Source organism: Schistocerca nitens, chromosome 3 (genome assembly GCF_023898315.1).
Source record: "Schistocerca nitens isolate TAMUIC-IGC-003100 chromosome 3, iqSchNite1.1, whole genome shotgun sequence".
Classification (NCBI taxonomy): domain Eukaryota; kingdom Metazoa; phylum Arthropoda; class Insecta; order Orthoptera; family Acrididae; genus Schistocerca; species Schistocerca nitens.
Window position 1 is genome coordinate 733,431,004 of NC_064616.1, and position 22,625 is coordinate 733,453,628.

General features: G+C 43.2%; 1 protein-coding gene across 1 annotated transcript in view; it reads left to right on the plus strand.

Moving 5' to 3' along the window:
- The window catches only part of LOC126249409 (uncharacterized), a 405,665-nt gene that overhangs the window by 372,829 nt on the left and 10,211 nt on the right, over positions 1–22,625 (plus strand). Inside the window, exon 10 of the mRNA XM_049951063.1 lies at positions 3,212–3,362. Within this exon, the coding sequence (XP_049807020.1) occupies positions 3,212–3,362 (151 nt within the window). The remainder of the gene's footprint in view (positions 1–3,211; positions 3,363–22,625) is intronic.

Below are 22,625 nucleotides of genomic sequence, written 5' to 3' on the forward strand. Positions count from 1 at the left end.
TCATTAGACACTGTGTGTGTCACTGCAAGGAATGCCAGTGAGGGAAGCACATGCCACAGTTACCTCCAGGGTATCTGGTACCAATTTTGCCTGCAGCAGTGCCATTTCACTGAAACGGAATTGAACTCTTTGGTAGATTCCTGAAGTTATCAGATAGAAATCTGTAGATAACTGTCTGCGCTGACCACCTTACCTGCTATGCTGTCACCAGAGCTCATGATTGCCAGAGCTCCAGAAATTGCAAAGTTTGTTGGAAAAGATATCATTCTGAAGCATGAAGCACCCCAGGTGATGATTTCTGATCATGGAAGAGTTTACCATTCAAAGCTAGTATCAGACGTAATTTCCTGTTGGGACATCACACACATGATGACAACTGCCTACCACCCACATACGAATGGCCTTGCAGAACTCTTCAATAAGCTGCTGACAGATATGCTCTCGATGTATGTTGATGTCTAGTGCAGAGATTGGGCTACAATGCTACCCATTGTGACATTTCCATATGGCACAACAAAGCAGAACACTACATACTTTACATCATTTTTTTTCTAGTTCATCTTAAGGCCAAAACGATATGGGGCACGCTGTTCCCATTTCGACCAGACAACACCTCATCAACAGGACCAAAATAGCAAGACATGTTGCTTGCATGTAGACTCTGGATACCCAGGAGCATTGTGGTGCCAAGCAGTGGCTATTAAAATAAATTCTGGAAAACTTGTTATGTATTTTTATGTCTGGCAGTAAGTGGGACTAACAGAAAAGTTTCTAAAGCACTATTTTCAGCTGTATCGTATCCTTCGTCGCAGATCATACATCACAAGTCAAGGGTTATGACCCTTTGACAAGAAGGCACAAGGACAGGTGTTGTCCATATCCTCCGTATGAAACCCTACACAGTCCTCAGGTACATATCAATGATGAGGGCTTCCCATTCAAGGAAACTGAAGACCCACTTGATGACTGTGAAGCTTTGACTGAAAGAGCTAGTTTCAATGCTCGTTGTAACAAAAAGAATGTGACAACGCAATCAGAAAGTGAGGCTCCACCAGGAGTGCCGTAGGACCCATGATAAGATCTAAATCCAGGGTGCTGTAGTCAGCTCCAAAGATAACTTCTGAAACTGTAGGTCACTTGTTTCTCAAAGAGAGGAGCAATTCAAGAGCTGTGGTGCATGCAGTATGGTGTAACAGTTAGCATCACTGGCTGTCATTCTGCAGGTTTCCACTTCAAGCAATTATTTATCATTTAGTATTTATCATTTCTTTATGTTCTCAGAGTTTCTTAATGTTTCTGTATTCTGGAATATTTGATCCTTGTATAAACAGCATCACACTCTGTCCACGAGTTCTGGCTGTGCACTGGTGTTCGTAATAAAGATGTTTTCTTTGATAAGTGCTCTACTTCACTGACAACCCTGCTTTTGGATTTGAGCTTGAAATTGGTTACAGTGCAATATTATTTCAACTCCACCACAAAACTTCTAACACAAAAATCACAATGTACTCTAATTTCGTCCTTTCTTATTGTCTCACTGGTAATTCATTAAAAAGTTGTTGTCTTATTTAAGGAAGTAATGATGAACATATTAATGTTCCTGGTTTGGGTAGAGAGATATTTTTGCACAGTTAACTGACAGTAACATAGTTCCATTAACTGTTCTGTAGTAGAACTATTAGTTTCTGTTGTGGTTTGCTGTTGGATGCTCCTGCATGCATATTTTTCTTGGGGAAACAAGCACCCACTTTTAAAATGCAAAATCAGCATTTTATTCATTTATTGAAATGCCCAGCTACATACACTATATAAGCTTCCATGCAACACATTACTTTGCAGCTTGTTTAAATATAAAATATATAAATTATTTTGAATTTCAATGATTTTTATGTACTTTTAATGCTTTCTCTATGGATAAGTCTACCAAACCAAAGCAATACAGCGGTACTGAGATGAATGTTTACTGGTTTTAACAGTTAGGCAATAAATAATCTACACCATACTTGTTAGGCCATGTAATCCCTATTTGACTGACATATTGCCTCCTAGGTGTGTGTGTGTGTGTGTGTGTGTGTGTGTGTAATATTTTGGTTTTAAAGTTGAATTTAGTTAGTTAATTAAATCTGTGTTGTGGTCAAATGAGTCTTGATTTCAATTGGTAAGAGCTCTTGGTAGGGTTAAAGTGTGACACAGACCCCATGAAGCCATGGACCCAAGCTGTCAACAAGGCAAGCTAGTGGTGGCTCCGCGATAGCATAGGCTGGGTTTACCTGGAATGGACTGGGTCCTCTGGTCCAGCTGAAACAATCATTGGCGGGAAATGGTTATGTTCGGCTACTTGGAGACCATTTGCAGCCATTCGTGGTGTTCATATTCACAAACAAATATGGAATACTTATTGATGACAGTGCACCATATCACTGGGTCACAGTTGTTCACAATTGGTTTAAAGAACATTCTGAACAATTCAAGTGAATGATATGGCCATGCAGATTGTCTAGCATGAATCCCATCGAACATTTATGGGACGTAATTGAGATATCAGTTTGTGCACAAAATCCTGCACTGGTAACACTTCTGCAATTACGGATGGCTGCAGAGGCAGCATGGCTCAATATTTCTGCAGAGGGCTTCCATCGACTTGTTGAGCCCATACCACATCAATTGCACCACTATGCAGGACAAAAGGAGGTCCGACACGAAATTAGGAGGTATCCCATGACTTTTCTCACCTCAGTGTATTATGTCACTGACGAACCTTAACAAATCTCTCATTGTTGTTGCGGAACAAAATTTATTCAGCCTACATTCACATTTATGCTTGGCCAGTGTATTAGGACTCTCAAATTCTGAGTGGTTCTGATTAATGAAGTAATGAAATAGCTCCTAAATGTGTGTTTTATCACTTAACGAACCAAGCACTTCACTCTCCTAGTGCTCATGATGTGACAACTTAGCATTATTTTTATTTATTCGTTTTCTGCAGCAGTTGATCTGCTACTAGAAGTAGCAGGACTTCTTAAGTTTTGTACTGTCCTATTGCTTACTGTTGTACTTTTGTGATCAGCTTGCAGCACTCTATTCACTCCAATGGATGGACTGGATCAGATGAATTTTCTATTACATAAAGATATTGTTTTTGTGATTTTATGCTTGTGCATCATAATTTAAAGCTTCAAATCATAATTATTTTTTTCTTTTAATCTTTCAGTGTGTCCAGTGGCTAGAGGATGCAAAACTTAATCAACTTCGGAGAGAAGGAATACGTTATGCTAGAATTCAACTTTGTGACAACGATATATATTTTCTGCCACGCAATATAATACACCAGTTTCGAACTGTGTCAGCTGTTACAAGTATTGGTAAGCTTGTTGTTCTTAAATTATTTTGAATGTGACTGATTTTTATAAACTTTTAATGCTTTCACTATGGGTAAGCCCACCAAGTCAAATTGATATAGTGGTACTAAGCTGAATATTTACTGGTTTTAACATTTAGGCAGTAAATAATATACACTATCGCTATTTGGCTGTGTACTTCCTATTTGACTGACATATTGCCTCCTAGTAGCATGTTTATATGTTACTGCCATGAACTGTTTACAAATTACAGTTAACAATTATACATCCATTACCAGGCACCATCAGCAAAAATTCACAAATTACATACCAGTTTATTACCTACTACAGAGGTAACAGTAACAGTAGGATCATCATGGGTTTGTGTGTCCCAGCTTTTCTAACAAGCTCAAGTTAATTTTGTGGATAGCATGGTGTAATTTAACTTTTATATAATAAAATGGATTGTTGTTCTCCTTCTCATCCTCCTCCTCATGTATAATGTAGAGGGACAATGCCCCCGTTTCAACTTTATATTAACTTCAGTTTTAAAAAGCTGACATTAAATTTTAATATTATCAAAATGGTTAAAGAGCAAATACTAATGATACGTGTATTTTATCACTACAGAAGCAGTTGTTAACACAAAGTGGGAGTTATTAACACAATGTACAAAGTAAAAACTGGATATTAAGAGCACATGTATACGGTTTGTTGAAAATTGCTATAATGTGTTGTGGTACAGAAGACAGTCTGGTAGTATGGCAAATCACTGTAGTCTCACTAACACAGTCACAATGATGTCCTACAATGGATCCACATCTGGATCGATTTTCAGAGGTATAGGATCCCTCCCTCACGAAATTGACATGTAGGGCTAGGACTTTCCAGGTTTGTAGAGTGGTGAAGTAGGGATGCATCGTGGAACTGACTTGGCCCCAGTTAATTCCAATTAGTATGAGGTAATGCTGCAAGCTTCAGTCCAGAGTCCTCCATGTCAGCCAGTGGCTTCTCATTGCATCATATTTAAACTCATTGGTGTCAGGTCTTCCTGATGGGCTCTGCTTCATGATGTGCTGGCAGTGCAGCTTGTGGGTGTTGCCTGTGTGGGTATCATTGATAGCTAAAATAGCAGGCTCATTAGTGCCACAATTGGTAGTTAATTTCCAGATCTTGAATATCATCATTGTGTTGGCCGTGGTTCTTATACAGATGTCATACAATGGCTATGCACGCTGTTGGTACATGTAATACAAGTAGTGGCAGCAATATAGCTGATATGGAGACTGCTATTACTGCTATGCTTCTGACAGGTGTGAGGGCAGAGAGGGTGGAAGCTGTGACAGCTATAATGCTGGTGATGGAGGCTACAGTCACCACTGCACTGGTGGTGTTCACTGGGATATATATTGATTAGCTTTCGTATCTCCGAAGATATAGTGTTAGTGTATCATATGACACTCTAAAGTGCAGTAGAGCTTCCACTACGTTCAGATATCATATTTTCAACAAAAGTGGGAGCAGCATCAAAATATGAATCTCATTCTTATCCAAAGTGTGAGAAAAGTCAAACTCATTGTAGCTAGCAAGAACAGTCCATACAGATACTAGGTCTTAAAGGCAACACTGTATGGTGTGAAATTATAATTACATATATTGGACCAAAGTGACTTGGCAGTGATCAGTATCATGCTTAAATAACCAGTGGCTGTTCCCATTCTACATGCAACTTGCAATTGCAGCAACTGCCACAGCTGCAGCATAAACTACGATTGGTGCAATTCAATGACACTATACAATTTATGCCAGTCAGAAAGTTAATTTCCCCATGACTGCTGCTAATCAGCAGGGGTACAATATCCCTGCCACCTTTAACTGGAATGTGGCGTTGGTAATGCCTAGGATGTGGTATGAACGGATGGCACTGGGGGAACAGAAGTGCTGGAATGCCCAACAAAGGATCTGGGGTGGTTGGTGGAACATGACAGAGCAAGGGATATCCATAATCTGATCTTCTGCCACTGCTAACATCATCTCTGTGCTTGCCTCTGCTGGTACGGGTTGGAGATTCACTGAGGTTGATGGGTGTGGATCCACCTCCAAGTATGATCATTCACTGCTGTGGCAAATCTCTGCTTGGCACCATGTGGAACCACACTGACATAGGAAGAGAGCATATTGAACTGGGAATGGAGGCTGGGGTGAAGTTTATGCCACTTGGGAAGCTGAGTAATGGCAAAAGGTGGTGGTGGTCGGTGGCTAGATGTGCACTGTGCCAAAGTTGTCGAGGGGGGGGGGGGGCATTCGGTGTGTGACATGGGGTGGCCTGATTGATCTTATCCCAGTGACCAATCAATTTATATTGACTGGCCACTATCTCAAAAATTTGATGTCCCCAGTTTGCCATGACTATAACTTGGTTCTACTAGGGTGTATGGTTAAGTGTGTAGGCCCAGACATAGGAGCCCATGCAAATACATGACCAGTGTGTGAGCTCTGGGATGGTGATGAAAGATCTAGCAGTGTGCGGATCCTGTGCCCATGTAGCAGCTCTGCCAGTTGTGACAATTGACGAGGGTGGACTAAGATTTGACAAGGAAACTTGTCACTGCTGTCCCCACTGTCATTGCCAGCATCATATTGGGTAGTTGTTGTTGTTATAGTCTTCAGTCTGAACACTGATTTGATGCAGCTCTCCATGTTACTCTATCCTGAGCAAGCCTCTTCATCTCTGAATAGTTGTTGCAACCTATATTCTTTTTGACATGCTTACGGTATTCATCTCGTGGTCTCCCTCCTCAATTTTTACCCCCTACACATTCCTCCAGTACTAAATTGGTGATCCCTTGATGTCTTAGAATGTGTCCTACCAGCCGATCGTTTCTTTGATGTGTGCGGGGCTGCAAAAAGTGGACTTGACTGAGTGATGGCCAAGGGTGTTATTACCCGCTTTTGTCAAGTCGTGAGCTACGCCAGTGTTAGTTATTAAAACAAAATGGGATGATATGTGTAGTAACACTGTTCACGTTTACGTCGCACTTCACTTAGCGTAGACCGGGACTGTGTCCTAGGCATGCCCGATGTTGACTGACTGGGCACGGCCCGTGCTGCTGGAGTTGTTGTTGTTGTTCTTGTTGTTACGCCGGCAGAGGTCGCGTCCGAATTCTCGCGTGCCCTCTGGTGGACGGGACTCTACTTGCGGCAACTACCGCCCGTGACGCGCCGTGCCAATGTGCGCCTCCCGCGATCTTTCTGGTGGCTACTACACTCCTCCTCCTTCGGGGGGTGAAGCCACTGTGATCCACTGCGTCGGAAGGTGGAGCGTCGGGCAGGAGCGATGACCTCCACATCCATTGGATGGCCGGAGTCGAGGGGATCTGCCAACCCTCGAGCTGGAACCTTCGAATACGGCTGGAAGTGACCCACACGAAGAGGCCCCCGTCGTCCCACAACCGGAGCTCGGGACAGAACGGGTGACAAGCTGTCGAACTCCGGATCCCGTTCCACCGCGGGAGGGGCAAGACCCAGTGGTGGGGACGAAGGGGAAGGGACAACCACAGGTGAACTAGCCCCCTGAGAGACCGAACCTGCTAGGGGGGCCGGCTCTCGCTGGGGCACCTCGAATGATGGCGATGCCGGTGCTGGAGCTACTGGAGGCTGCCAAGGCTGAGAACCATCGCAGTGCGGCAGAGTCACAGCGGGGAGAGGAGGTAACGTCCCCTGTGAAACCAATACAGGTGCCGGCAAGGGGGAAGCCGGTGTCTGAGAGGTCGGAGGGTGGGTGCCCGAACGTGGACGTAGCTGATTTTGGTGACGACGTACCACCCGATCCCCCGCCTGCAAGGTATAGAGCCGGCGGCCATTTCGGCGCAGGACCACCGCCGGTATCCAACGTGGATTGCGACCAAACCCATGGGCCCAGACCGACATACCCAGTGGAAAGCCAGGTACTTCGTTTTGTGAAGACTGGCGAGGACCAGGCCGGAGGAGGTGCAGCAGAGTCCTAGGTTGACGCCCATGGAGGAGCTCTGCGGGGCTGCGGTCACCCATTGGTGTGGTCCGGTATGCCGTCAAGAAAAACGTCAAGGCTTCCTCTGCAGGAAATTCGTCCACATACTTTTTCATCTGCGTCTTAAATGTGCGCACCATGCGCTCGGCTTCCCCATTCGATTGTGGATGGAAGGGGGGAGAGCAAACGTGCCGAATACCGAAGCGCCTACAAAAATCCTGGAAGGTCTGCGAAATAAACTGCGGTCCATTGTCTGAGACCAGGGTGATTGGCAGACCTTCCACAGAAAAGATTTTTGCTAGTGCCTGGATTGCAACTTCTGAAGTGGTTGAGGAGCAGCGAACCACATATGGGAATCGGGAATAAGCATCAATGACAATGAGCCAAAAGCCATTGAGAAACGGGCCTGCAAAATCGATGTGAACACGTTCCCATGCTTGTGTTGCCGGCGGCCATGAAGAGAACGCTGCCCTGGGAGATGCTTGTTGGCTCGCACACTGGGAACAGGCGGCCACCAAGTGCTCAATTTCTCTGTCAATACCGGGCCAGTACACATGTCTGCGAGCCAAGGTTTTAGTACGGGAAACACCCCAGTGCCCCGCATGTAATAACGTGAGGACCTCCCTTCGTAAACCTGCAGGAACAACCACGCGAGGAGCTGTATCATCGGTAGCCAGAAGGAGAACTCCTTCCAAGACCGAGAGGCAGTCTCGTAGAAGAAAATAATTACGAAGAGGGTCCGAGGCCCGGCCTGGAGGGCGGGAGGACCACCCCTGCTGAATGAGGCGAACTACTTGCCGGAGAACCGGGTCAGCCGCCGTTTCCCTGGCGACTCGAGAACTAGTGATTGGAAAGCCATCAACTGCTTGGCGGGATGCCACATCCAAATGAAAACACATAATCTCCTCTCGATCGAACGTAGGATCCGGGCCCACCGGAAGACGGGAAAGAGCGTCGGCGTTGGCATGCTGTCCTGTAGGGCGAAAATGAATGTCATAATGGTACTTAGAGAGGAACAAGGCCCAGCGCTGTAGTCTGTGGGCCGCCCTATCCGGAATCTGAGAGGCGGGGCCAAATAACAATATTAACGGCTTATGGTCAGTGATTAACTGAAACTTCGTGCCGTACAAGAAAGGGTGAAACTTGGTAACAGCGTAGACAATGGCCAAAGCCTCTTTTTCCACCTGGGAGTAATGGGCCTGCGCGGGACTAAGCGTTTTAGACGCAAACGCCAGTGGTTGCTCGGAACCGTCTGCGTTGCGATGGGCCAGGACCGCCCCCACCCCATACTGCGAAGCATCTGTAGCCAGGACCAACGGCTTACGGGGATCAAAAGTAGCCAAACAAGGGGCTGAAGTGAGGAGGCCCTTCAACGAGGTGAACGCTCGCTCGCATGCAGGCAACCAATCAAAAGGAACACCCTTGTGCAGAAGGCAGTACAGGGGGTGGGCTATAGTGGAAGCCCTGGGAATGAACCGGTGGTAATAGGCTATCTTGCCTAAAAAAGCTTGTAACTCTTTCAGCGAAGTGGGCCGAGGAAGGTTGACGATACCTTGGACCAAACTTCCTAGTGGCTGTATGCCATGCCGAGATATGGTGTAGCCCACATACTCAATGGACGGTTGGAAGAAGGTTGACTTATGCAGGTTGCAACGCAAGCCCCCAGACCTGAATTTGAGAAAGAGGGTGCGAAGGTTGTGCAAGTGTTCCTTCGTGCTGCGGCCTGTGACAATTATGTCATCCAGGTAATTAATACAATGAGGGATTGTCGACATGACATGCTCAAGATAACGCTGGAATATCGCCGGGGCACTGGATATTCCAAAAGCCAACCGCTGGTATTGGTAAAGGCCAAACGGGGTGTTGACGACCGCCAGCCGTTTGGAGTCCTCATCAAGAGGTATCTGATGATAAGCCTCCGACAGATCGATTTTCGAAAAATATTGGCCACCCGCCACGGCGGAGAACAATTCATCAGCACGAGGCAAAGGATAGGTGTCCACCACCAATTGGGAATTAATGGTGGCCTTGAAATCGCCACAAAGACGTAAGTTTCCTGAGGGCTTCTTGACAATAACGAGGGGCGAAGCCCACTCACTGGAAGAAACGGGAAGAACGACCCCTAGGGCTGTCAGCCGGTCTAGTTCTTCCTTTACCTGAGGGCGGAGAGCCAAGGGGATCTGTCTCGCGCGTAGAAAACGCGGGCGAGCCGACGCCTTCAACGTTAAGTGAGCTTCAAAATCGGAAACACGCCCCAGGCCCTCCTCAAAAATATCTGGAAAGTCTGAGATCAAAGATTCCAATGAGTGATAGGGAACGTCTTCGGAGACCAACTGTATGGTGTCAGCAATAGAAAAACCGAAAGCTTGAAAGGCATCCAGGCCAAAAAGGTTAGCGGAGCTCGCATCACTGACAACAATAAAAGTAATAGGCCGAGTGACTGATTTGTAAGTCACATCGGTAGTGAATTGACCCAGTAGGGGAATGAACTGTTTACCATAACCGCGTAGACGCCGGTAAACTGGCGCCAACGGGGGCGATCCAAGGTCGGAATAAGTTTGTGCATTCAACAACGAAACTGCCGCCCCCGTATCTACTTGCAGTTGTAACCGGCACGACCGAACCGACACCTCGATAAAGAGTTTGTGGGCCGATGCGTCGGGAGCCTGGCCCGATGAAACTTCCTGAATGTCAACGTCCATGTCCTCTGTACTTGCTTCCTTCGATGCCTTTGAGGCTGAGCGGCAAACTTTAGCAATGTGACCTTTTTTATTACATTTGCGACAAACGGCCCAACTCTGGGGGCACTCTGACCGATCTTGATGCATATAGCACGACGCACAGGACGGCAACAGGGGCCGGCGGCCGGAATTCTGTTTACGCGCCGTGCGGGAGCGGCCGTAACGGCCGGATTGTACCGCCCGCACGTCGTCCACCCCGGACACAGTGGACGCGGCCGCGCCACCCTGAACCTCCGCGACGTCGCACCACGCTTCCAGCTGTTGACCTGCCGCGTGAGAGACTTCATACGATTGAGCAATGGACAGAACTTCCTCGAGGGAAGGGTCTTCTAACTGCAGGGCCCATTGCCGGACCTCCCTATCAGGGGCCGAACGAACAATGACGTCGCGTACCATAACGTGGGCATACGACTCTCGCGACTGCTCTGTGACAAAATGACACTTGCGACTAAGACCGTGCAGGGTAGCGGCCCACGCCCGGTAAGACTGATGGGGCTGTTTCTTGCATTGATAGAACTCGACCCTAGCCGCCACAACATGCGTGCGGCGGCGATAATATGAAGACAGCAACGAACACAATGCGTCAAAAGACAAGGACGAGGGTTCCTGCAACGGCGCTAGCTGCCGCAAAACTTGATACAGCGAGGGAGATATCCAAGACAAGAAGAGAGCATGACATACCTCCGCATCGGCAACATGAAACGCCTGGAAATGCTGCCGAAGGCGATGTTCATATGCGTCCCAATCCTCCGCCGTCTCGTCATACGGAGGAAAGGGAGGAGGGAACTGCGCCGGAGCAGACGGCGTGGAGAGCAACGCCGGAAGCACTTGTTTCATGGTGGCCACGAGTTCCGGCTGCTGCGCAACCAAAACTCGCACCAAATCCTCCATGCCGTGGAGAAACTGCGAAACTGGAACAACGACGCAACACGTGAAAGAACGACCCTACTCGTCGCCAATTGTGTAGTAACACTGTTCACGTTTACGTCGCACTTCACTTAGCGTAGACCGGGACTGTGTCCTAGGCATGCCCGATGTTGACTGACTGGGCACGGCCCGTGCTGCTGGAGTTGTTGTTGTTGTTCTTGTTGTTACGCCGGCAGAGGTCGCGTCCGAATTCTCGCGTGCCCTCTGGTGGACGGGACTCTACTTGCGGCAACTACCGCCCGTGACGCGCCGTGCCAATGTGCGCCTCCCGCGATCTTTCTGGTGGCTACTACAATATGCATTTTCAGAAATTCCAGAGCCACAGTTGATTCACAGTCTAATATACATTTATATCGGATTTTGTGGGTGGATATCTGCAGTTGCCTGTATATGCGGAAAAACAATGGATTCATGTGTTGAGTTCACCATTTTGAATATAAAAGTACATTATGTTAATATTCAGAGTCTGAACTATTTAGAGCAGTTTACCCAACAGATACCACAGTGTACTAATTATTTAGGTAACATCATAGTGACAGGGACTCTTGATCAAATTCACATTTTTCCAACTTAGGATTAAATATTTGTGATATACAGGGTGTTCTGAAGTTCCCATTACAGCCTTCTAGGACTTATAGAGGAGAGTCAATACATAATATTTTGATTAGGAACCCATGTCTGGAAACGTCATCCAATGACGCTATAGAGCATCAGAGTTATAGGTGCTGGCACGTGTAAATGTATGTATATACAGGGTGATTTCATGATAAAGCTACAAACTTTCTAGGATGATGGAGAAGGGTAATGTATCAATTTTCGGAAACAAACAAGTTGAAAATTATAAGCAGAAACCATTCTGATACCCCTGACAGTGGCTTACATGTACTGGTACTGTTGTTAGTAAGACTGTATCTTCGCTACTGTGAAACGTGTCTCCTCTATTGTTCAAGTGCTCATAGCTCTTAGGGAGTATGCGTTTTAGAGCCTATGTTTACTAGACATTGTTTTGGTTCATACTGCCATGTCCACAAATTGTTGATCCTGCTACAGATATCCTCGTAAGTTCCTCCATTTTTAGTCACAGTTCTTCTGAGGTACATGAAGTCTTTAAAATCCTCTAAATTCCTTCCATTTATTTGGGACTTCCCATCTATAGTCACATTTAGCTGTATAAATTTTGTCTTTCGTAAGACAAGCCTTCCCACCAGTCCATTCAGATCTGCTAGGCATGGATAACAACATGATCCCTCTCCAGTTATTGCAGTTTGTCAGGTCTCCGTTCTTCAGAAGTTTTATTGAGATGTCTGTCTTCCATTCTTCTGGCATTTCTTCCCTGTTCTAGATCTTGTTGAACAGAGGGTATGATAAATCTACTATCATTGATAGGTCTTTTTTCAGCATTTCTGGTGGAATACTGTATAACCCAGGGATCTTACCACATTTAATTTGCTTTGGAGTGACCCTGATCTCCTTTCTGCTAGGCACTACACTCTTGATTCTTAAAGAGCTCTCATACATCCACATTCTCATCTTCGACAATGTTTTCCTGCTCTTCTGTTGCCTGTTGTACTTCATCTATCTGTGCCTCTCTGTTTAGCGCCTCTTCAAAATGTTCATGATATTTTTCCAATTGTTCAGTTTCATTTGTCAGCTTTGTTCCTGCCTTGCTTTTCACTAGATGGTTTATTGATCCCTTCTTCCTCCTAGCATTCTTGTGGTCTGGTAAAGCTCATTCGTGTCTCCTTTTCTTGCAGCTCTCTTGTGCTCATGTAGCAGGATCATTTGTCAATTTCCTTCAGTCTGATCTCTCACTCTTTTTCACCTCATGATCTACTCTGGTATATGCTACATGTAGCTCAGTCTATTGCCTAATGGTTTTTGCGATACTCATATTTGCTTTCAAATTGTTCCTTTCTCCCACTTTCTTCCAGGCGTTCCTGCTCACACAATCTTTTCTTTTACTGTCTAAATTCTACTACCTTTTCAGCTATTTCAAGAATTTTTCTCCCTTGACTTTTTGTCAGTGCTGTTTTACTCCACCTTCCGCATCATGTTGAGTGCTTGATATGTATTATACAATTCTAGTCTAAATTCCTGTTTGAATTTAGGACCATTCAGCTTTGAGGTATCAAACCACTTCTTTTGTAAATCAAATTTCTTCTTTGTTGCTAAAATTTTCAAATGTACATTGGTTAGTATCAAGTGGTGGTTACTGCGTATATGAGCTCCCCTTTTATTTCTAACATTTAGCAATGATCTTTTCCATTTCCGACCTATGGCAAAGTGGTTGATCTGATTCTGCATCCTGTGGTTGGGTAATACCAATGAGATTTTATAGTATTTTTTGTGTGGAAACAGTGTTCCTCCTATGACTAGCTCATTCTTTGCACAGAACTCCATAAAAGTTCATCAATTACATTAGCCTCCCCAACTTTGTGTCATCCCATTCTGTGCTCCAACCTCAGATTTTCTACACCCACTTTTGCATTTATGTCTCCCACAACTATGACAGTATCTCATTTCACACCTTCAGTGCTGCTTGTAGTGCAGCATAGAAATGGTTTTTGATGCATCTCTCTCTGCTTGTTCAGTTGGAGCTTAGCATTGAATGATAGTCACATTCCATATCTGACCTTCAAAGTGGAGTAAGTGTAGTCTTCACCCAAGTGCATCCCATCTGGAAAAGCAATGATATTTTCCTGCAAACAAAACATCAAATATTCAACACTAACATAAAATCAGTGTAGCTGTACAGGTGTGAAACCTGGAAGGTGACAAAATCAGTCAACAAGAAAATACAAACTCTTACAAACCAGTGCTTACAAAAATCCTGAGAGTAGTTTGGTCAAGTTTAATATCCAGTGAAAAGGTGTGGAACTGTACAGAAGAGACGCCTGCAGATATACGCATAAAGGTAAGAAAATGGAAGTGGACTGGACACACACTGTGCAAAAATCAGATGGCAATAAAGAGACGAGCCCTGGATTAGAATCCTCAAGCTCATTGTAGAAGAGGAAGATTGACGATGAAGTGGAGGAGGACAGTGGAGACAGAAGCAGGAAGAAAGGTGAAGGCAATGGCACAAAATGGAGTCTGTTGATAATGTTTCATCGAAGCCCCATGTTTCAACAACTGAAATAAAAGGACGTAAGTCAAATAAGTCATATTAAGCAAGTTGTGGCCCACAAATGCAGAAGAGAGTGTTGATGCCATATACAAATTGTCATTTTCCAAAAATTTGACAGAACTGAATTCTTTTCTGGGTACGAACTGAATTCTTTTCTGGGTACTGTTAGATACTATGGCAAATTTATTACCAAAGTAGCCCGAACAGCATACCCAGTGAACCAACTACAAAAGAAAGGTCTCAAATTTGTATGCTCCACAACCTGCAAGAAGTTCTTTATGCAGTTGAAACTGTGTTTTAAATCTGTGCCATGCCTTCTGAGCAAAACCATTTTAGCTGGCCAATTGGATCCATGAACACCCAAAGAAATCTCTGCAGGATGTTAGGAGAGAGATTGTTGTAGTGTGGATTCCACTTCAGTTCTGTTCATCTTTGAGCCAGTCATGACTTAGAACTCTGGTCACAAGTCTGAGTAATTTTTATTGATGCTGGGCATATTATTGCTTTATTAGTGACCAAGATATGTTACTTATTTTATAACAGTGATTTGGAAAAGCTAACTATGGTCCAAAAAACCTTTTTGCAAAAATAAATGTTTGTAACATAATCAACATTTCTACAATGGATGTAACAAATCCCTATGTGTATTATTATTCTGCAAATAACACTCTCAAATGAAATTAAATTAACATTAATAAATGTAACCTCAATCAAATAAAAATTTTCATCACAACTTAATTGACACTGAGTGTGGGGCCTGGCAAAATCCATCACTGCAACCCTCACACTCAGTAAAGACACTTTGAAATATGAGACTGGTGCAGTTCTGTCCCACAAAAATTCCAACAGAACAGACCAACCAATCGCATATGACTCCGAGATGTTATTGAAACTGAGGAAGCTCCACAGACCACTATGTCAATGTCCAATAATTTGTGTTATTTGCATTTAAGGAATTCTGCCAGTGTAATGGCGTCCAGCATCTGACCACCTGTCTTAAGGGAAAGTTGATAGGAGGGCTGTTTAAATCTGAGGCAGATGGGAAAAGGCAAAATGTGAAAGAGTGTACTGTACCTTTGAATTATAACAGTCACAAAAGAATGGAAATTAATGATGGAACAGACAATTGAATTAATTTTAGCTGCCGCAGCAGAATTTTCTATCAAATAATCAGTTTGTGGAAAACTCATGAAGCAAATTAGAAATGATCGCGAGTTCATTTTGGGGAAAGTCAATAAAATTGCAAGGGATGCTGACATATACATTCAGAAAGAGAGAGATGTTTTTTTCATTTGTGAATTGGGCCATATGTTATTGATAAGTTTTCTGTTTGGCACTAGAGGGCACAAGAGGTGTGGAAGCATCAGTGCAAGAGAAATGAGGGACTATTTCTCAGTGTGAGGGTGTTTTCTTTTTATGAAAGGAAGGTTAACTTCATGTAGGAATGAGGCAGCACTGTAGTTTGCAATAATTGGTAGTTTAATGGGCTGAGTGTGGTGAGTTTTGTTGTATGAAAGTGACAGACAATTGATATTCATATGTCAAAGATTGTAGAGGACTCTGAGGGCATCCAGATAGTGAAAAGTGCTAATAGTGTGAGCTGATACACATCTAAAGTGAGGAAATAGTACAAAGGAATTGGTGCAAAAATACGTTGAAATATGCTGAAAGCAGCAAAACTACTATTTTATCCATTTTTACTTGTTCTTACGCACGAGTGTGTTTTCTTATATGATTATTGATGTAAACACACTGGGCAAAAAAATTAGTAACCCCCCTGCCCCTAGGAGACAAATGTGCTAATACAGTGTAACTGTCTCTATCTTTGATAATTGCTCTAATTTGGCAAATAAGAGAATCCACAAGTTTCTTCAGGTATGCCATATACAGCTGAAGCCACAAACAGATGATTAGGTCCCAGAGACTATTGAACTGCACACAGGATTAGTGGACCACTCAAGGTGCAATATGGTGCCTGAGAGTTTGTTAAACCACAAACATATGCATACAGCTGTACGATCACTGTTGTTCTCACCTTGGAAAATACGAACATTCTCACATCATGAAGATGCAGAAGATAAGGCAGCACATGATCACCAAGAATGTTGAAATAAGCATCCTCATTCATGTTCATGGTAAGCTGAAAGAGTGGGTCCAGGTCGTGGTATTAAAACACTCCCAATACATCACAGAACCACCTCCAGCCTGAGCTACACTCTCCACATACTATGGGCTAAATGTTTCTGGTCATTGATGCATTTGATGCCTAGAATCATTTGAAAAGAAGCAAAATCAGACTTACCAAACTGTTCTACATTCCTCCAGTTTCTTTGTTATTTGGTCAGCTGAAGATTTTAACCTTTATGTACCACTGAGTTAATGGCCTTTTGCAAAGCACCTGACTCCAAATGTCCATTGATGCTGTTTCATTCCCTATGTTCACTCAGAAATTAGTTGATTTGGACCGGCAGCAATTTCTGTCTGGTCTGAAACCGATTGTCATTGAATAGGTATGCCACTTGTCTCCAGTACTTTTCAGTTAGGATCTTTTCATGACCACAGTTCTTATGTTGTGTTACATGGCTGCAAGTGGTACATCATGCTGTGTAGAAACATTGGACAGTGCGCACTGATACATCGACAGTTTGGGCAATTTCATAAGTGATGTAGTCATGAGCACGTCCGAACACAATAACTTGTTCCTTTCTGCCATGTCTCCAGTTCGAACCTTCTTAAGACACTGATTTCGTACAGTGGACTTTCATATACACACCACTTCACTGCAATGACTCATCAGTGATGGAGGATCACATCTAAAGCAATCCAATATGCTCTTATAAGTGTCTGACTAATATTTTGTTCAGTGAGCTTATTATAGTCTACCTTGTGATTTCATTTGCATACTTATATGTTTTATATATATGTACAAAATGTCTAAGGCAAATGTGTTGCCAAACAACATGTAAACTATTTCTTGATCTCAATTTAAACTGTATGTAGATTTTATGCCGCAGAAGTTTTTCACGTACTTTTCCATGTAATCTCAAGAAGAATAATACCCCATTACATGTTTTTGTCATTGAATATATTCATGTAAATAGGATTTTGATAAACAAGCACAGCAAGAATTGCCCAGGATAGGGAAATGCTGACCAGTGATTATGTTAAATGCAACTGTTTATCACTTGGAGACAAACAAGGAATACAGGTAGTCAAAGAAAGATAATGTGTGTGGGACACTGAAATACAGTACATCATATTATTTCTGGATCACAGTGACTTAAGTAGTGACGTGAAAATTGTCATCACTTATGTAGGCAGCTATGTAATTTATCCATCAAGTAGTGTTACAAGAGCAAGAAGAGACACGCAGAAGGCTGAAAATAATGATTAAGACAAACGCTATGCCTGTTTGTCCAGGCACAGAGGAGTAGCTGCCAATGGCCATTGAAAGAGACACATGAGACATCTGCCATCTGGAACCAAAGAGGCCTGGTGGCTGGAGTCTGCAACCAAACAATGAAGAGCAGAGGTGGAGAGGCCAAGAAAGTCATCAATCCAAGAGTGAACCTTCAGTTGTAATGGCCAGACTGGAAAGCAGTGTTATGCACCCAGCTTTTGTTAGGGCAGCTACAGGCACACAAAAATTGACACAATAACAAAAGTCTCTTGAAAACAGGGATGAGTAAAGGACATGCTCACCACCAGACAGCAGACATTAGCAGGTTTGGGGGAAAATACAATTAATCACAAAACAAGGACACCTTCCGAGAAAATATTTGTTGGAGACTTTGTTGGTCTTTACCATGGGAATGAGAGTGTTATGTAACAGTTATGAAAGATGTAAAATAATTCACTTGGCAAGAAGCATCTGAGTTGGGCAAACAGATGCAGGGACACACTCATAGGAATCTTATGTCTGAGTGGGGAACATCACTTGGAAATTGCAGGATAGAGACCTCACTGCTAGACTTCATGGCTGATACTTTCAGTGCTAGCTGTGAGGAGACAGCTCGGAGGCCACTCAAGACTTTGCCTCTGAACATCACTGCCAGACGTCCAGCTTTGGGCACAGTCAAAAGACACATACTTCCACTCATAGGGATGGCATGTCCCTGTCACTGCCATTGCCACAGCAAAATCTGTTACTACAAACATCAGGCTCACTAGGGACCTCTCGAAATATAGCACTGAGGAAGTTCAATCCCATAAAAATGCTGATGAAACATACCAACAAATTGCATATACCTCCTATACTTAACAGTAGTGAAACTCGGTGATTACCAATTTGAGGAGGCAGCACTGGCTTTCATTAATGGAATCAAGAAATTTTAAGTTTACTTGTATGGCGTTAAATTCCACTTGATCAAGGACCATAAGCCTCTAATTTCAGTTTTCAGCTTTTGTCCAAGCTCCTGAAAATGAATGTACAATTTTTGCAGCGGTGGGCACTCTTCCTTTGTAATTAACATTACATCATACATTATAATCCCACTGTACAACATGTCGGCACCGACACTCTTCCCAACCAACCCATGAGCTCAGATACTTACTTTGATCAACAGCAAACAGTATATTTTGAGGTCAACAACACTGAGCAATGGGCTAGACAAATTTTGTATCACACCCAGCAGAGTAGCTCATGCCATATGGAACATACTTGTACAGTTGTGCATCATGTTATAGCAGTGCTTCTAGGCAACTGAGACACTGTGGTGCTAGATGTACTTGTTGTTGCAAATGTAGCACACTGCATTCTGATGTGGGCCGTGCTTCTTGTTATGCTTACTGTAGCACTCAGGAAATGGTTTGCGTGATTTACCGGGGCTTTTTTACATGCTTAGTATGGGGCTGGAGGCAATGTGGGGTGGGACAACCCATAATCTACATCTACAGCTACATACATACTCTGCAAGCCACTGTACAGTGGATGATGGGAGATATGTTGTAACACTAGTAGTCATTTCCCTATCTGTAACATTCGAAAATAGAGCATGGGAAAAATACAGTCAATTACCTCCATATGAGCCCTAACTTCTCTTATCTAATGTTTGTGATCCTTATGCGAAATGTATGTTGGCGGCCATAGGATCGTTCTACAGTCAGCTTCATATTCTGGTTCTCTAAATTTTCTCCATAGCATTCCTCAAAAAGAATGTTACGTTCCCTCAATGGATTCTGTAAATTTCAGGTACAATATTAGTAGTGTCCTACTTGACATAATCACGTTGCAAAGTGATGTGAAATGGGATGAGCATGTGAGGATGTGGTGGGAAGGTGAATAGTCAACTTCAGTGCATTGGGAGAATTTTAGGAAAATGTGGTTCATCTGTAAAGGAGACCGCATATATAACACAAGTGCAGCCCATTCTTGAGAAATACTTGAGTGTATGGGATCCGCACCAGGTCAGGTTAAAAGAAGACATCAAAGCAATTCAGAAGCGAGCTGCTGGATTTGTTACCAGTAGGTTCGATCAACACACAAGTAATATGGAGAAGTTTCAAGAATTCAAGTGGGAATCCTTGGAGGGAAGATAGAGATCATTTTGCAAAACACTGTTGAGAAAATTTAGACAACTGGCATTTGAAGCTGACTGCAGAACATTTCTATTGCTGCCAATGTACACTGCACATAAAGACCATGAAGATAAGGTATGAGAAATTAGGGCTTATACAGAATCATATAGAAGACAGTCATTGTCATCTCACTCTATTTGCAAATGGAACAGGAAAGGAGATAGCTAGTGGTACAGGGTACCCTCCACCATGCGCCATACTGTGGCTTGTGGAGTATGTATGTTGATGTAGGTACTTGCATGTTGATTGAACTTACCAGTAACAAAGCTAGCAGCCTGCCTGTGAATTGCTTTGATGCCCTCCTTACACTCTTGATGCCACATATGCTGAATGGGTATGACTGCAAGTTGTGTGTTTTGCTTTCCACGGACACCTACTGCTGTTGTAGGGTGCTTATTACATATTGCTGTTCTGTTGTCTACATGATGGCCCTTCACCTACATCTTTCAAGTTGACATATTGTGAGTACCATAAGATGGTGAACCACTGTCTTCTGATGATCTGTGCATTCAGTACTGTTAATAATTTTACCTAATTCTTCTGAGCCATGAAATACCTACTGCATTAAGGAACAGCTGCATTTTGTAGGCAGTGTTGCAGTGTGTTGAGTCCAAAGAGGTGAGAGGTTTAGCATGGTCAGGAGCAGGACTGAGCACATCTCTGATGAGTGAATTTGCATGTGATACTATGCAGTCCATAAACATACAACTAAATTTATGACTAAGATCTTGCAGGTTCGCAATCTATGCTCAATACAGTTGACCAATCTTCTTAATGCACTGAGTAAACTGCAATAAAGCTTCCACAATGTGAGTTCGTCAATCATAGTGTTGAATCGACCATCACAAATATCATAGGGTTCTGTGTGACTATGGTTATGTAGTGGTGGTAATTTTTGTGTCATTTTGTACAACTGACTACAAGAAGACAGTAATAAAACACACTTAGTGGTGGAATCAACAACTTAACTAAACTTGCATTGATATGTGAAAAGTGTAAATACATGTCCCAGATTTGTTGCTGCTGCTACTGTTATTGCTATTGGAGCAGGAGAATACGTTGCTGTTAATGCTTCTGTTGTGCCTGCTGATGCAGTAATGTTTGTTGAAGCTGCTGCTGCTCTTATTTCTGTTGTACCAGACGAAAATACACTCGTTGGTACATTGGTTGGTTCTTTTACTGTACTCCAGGAGGTGGTCAAGTAGATACTATAACACATAAAATATTATAGCACTTGAATATAACATAGACAAGATGACTTACTTAACTTTGTACAATCAATTTTCACAGGCATATCATGAGTATTTATAACTGTCACTAAATATTAACGTATCACTTGATACTAATAAGATACAAGTATCTTCACTCAAAGTGTACCAGGCAATAACTTTTGTGTAGAATTTTGAATAAGTCAATGTTTGCATTGCTGGTGTAGTAGAAAGATGATGCTGTCATCTTCAACTATCGCGGACTGGGATGAGCAGTACTGTGCTCAGCCATAAGTAAGAGAGCGAAAATGGCAGCATATCAGAACTCTTCTGTGTGTGTCTGTGCTAGTGTTGCTCATTTGTCGATGACACTGGCAGCGAGGCTATCCTCACTTGTGGTTGTGTTGCAAAGCACCAATCTTGCTTTGGCACTTCGCTCTTCGAACGACATCACAATTACAATTTGATGTGGTGCTGCCATAGTTTGAAAAACTGTTTATCCATATTTGTACATGAATTAAGTCCTTGCCTCCATATTCTGTACCTTACATATAAACAAACACTGTTTGTAGCATACAATGCAGTAAAGTGCACTAGAGCTGTCATGATGTTCAAAACTTATACTTTCGACGAAAATGGGACAAATATCAAACTCCGAATCTCCCACTTCAGTGAAGTGTAATAAATGCCAAAGTTGTGTATGCTGCAGAAGTGAGGTCTGAGGCAGATTCAGCCAGTGTGACAATAGCTAATTCTGTTGGTAGTGATGCCGGCACTTGCCAGTGGCCACTGAATACAAGAGGTTACTGTGCCAGCAGTCTGTCCTAGGGACCTTTAGAATGTCCTTATCCACATTGCTGCACCAGGCTGAAAATGTGTCGGACAGTGGGAGTGCGCTTCTGGGCCTGCAAGGGATTAGTGATTGCAGTGTACACAGATGTCATCTGAGCTGCTCCCATCTGTTGCTATGCTCCTGTATGGGCTTAAAATTATGTCATTTTCACCTTAGAGTACATGGATACTGATATTATTTTAGTCATCTGGGCTTTAAAAGTATATACATGACACTGATGTGAGATGAAATATTTCACTCCATTTGCAGAACTGGTTAAGTAATTATTGTAAATTGATCCCTTGTTCAAAAGCAGTATCTTTGTAACCTTTCTCTTGCAAAGCACATTTCCACCATCCTCTGATTGTTGCCTCTGATGTAGTGTTAGATTTTATATCTACTGCAGATGGGAAATTTGACAGTGAGTCAGCTACGCCTAGGTATATGAACTTGAGGAATGGTTGCACAGAATTTATATAGACCCATTCCCATGACTTGGTGAGGGTCATCTATGGCGTAAAAACAGAGCAAAGTGAACATAAGCAACACTTAGGAATTAATTTTTGATATCCATTGAGGGAGGGGGATGAATGGACACCACGTATTTCTGTTGTACAGTGTTACTGCTGCGAGTATTGACTCATGACTTGTAGCTTCTACCATAATTTTAGCCATGAGCAGAAATCTCTCTGTTATAAATTGTAATTCCTTGTCTAATTGGAAGCACTGGAATACTGCCAGTTCTGTAAGGCAGTGTTTTTTGCTTCATTATGCCCAACTGAGGAATGCAGTTGAACTTATGAGTTTGCTTTCTTCTTTTTCACCCAAAATATCTTCATTTTCTTGATGAAGTTTCTTTCCCATTC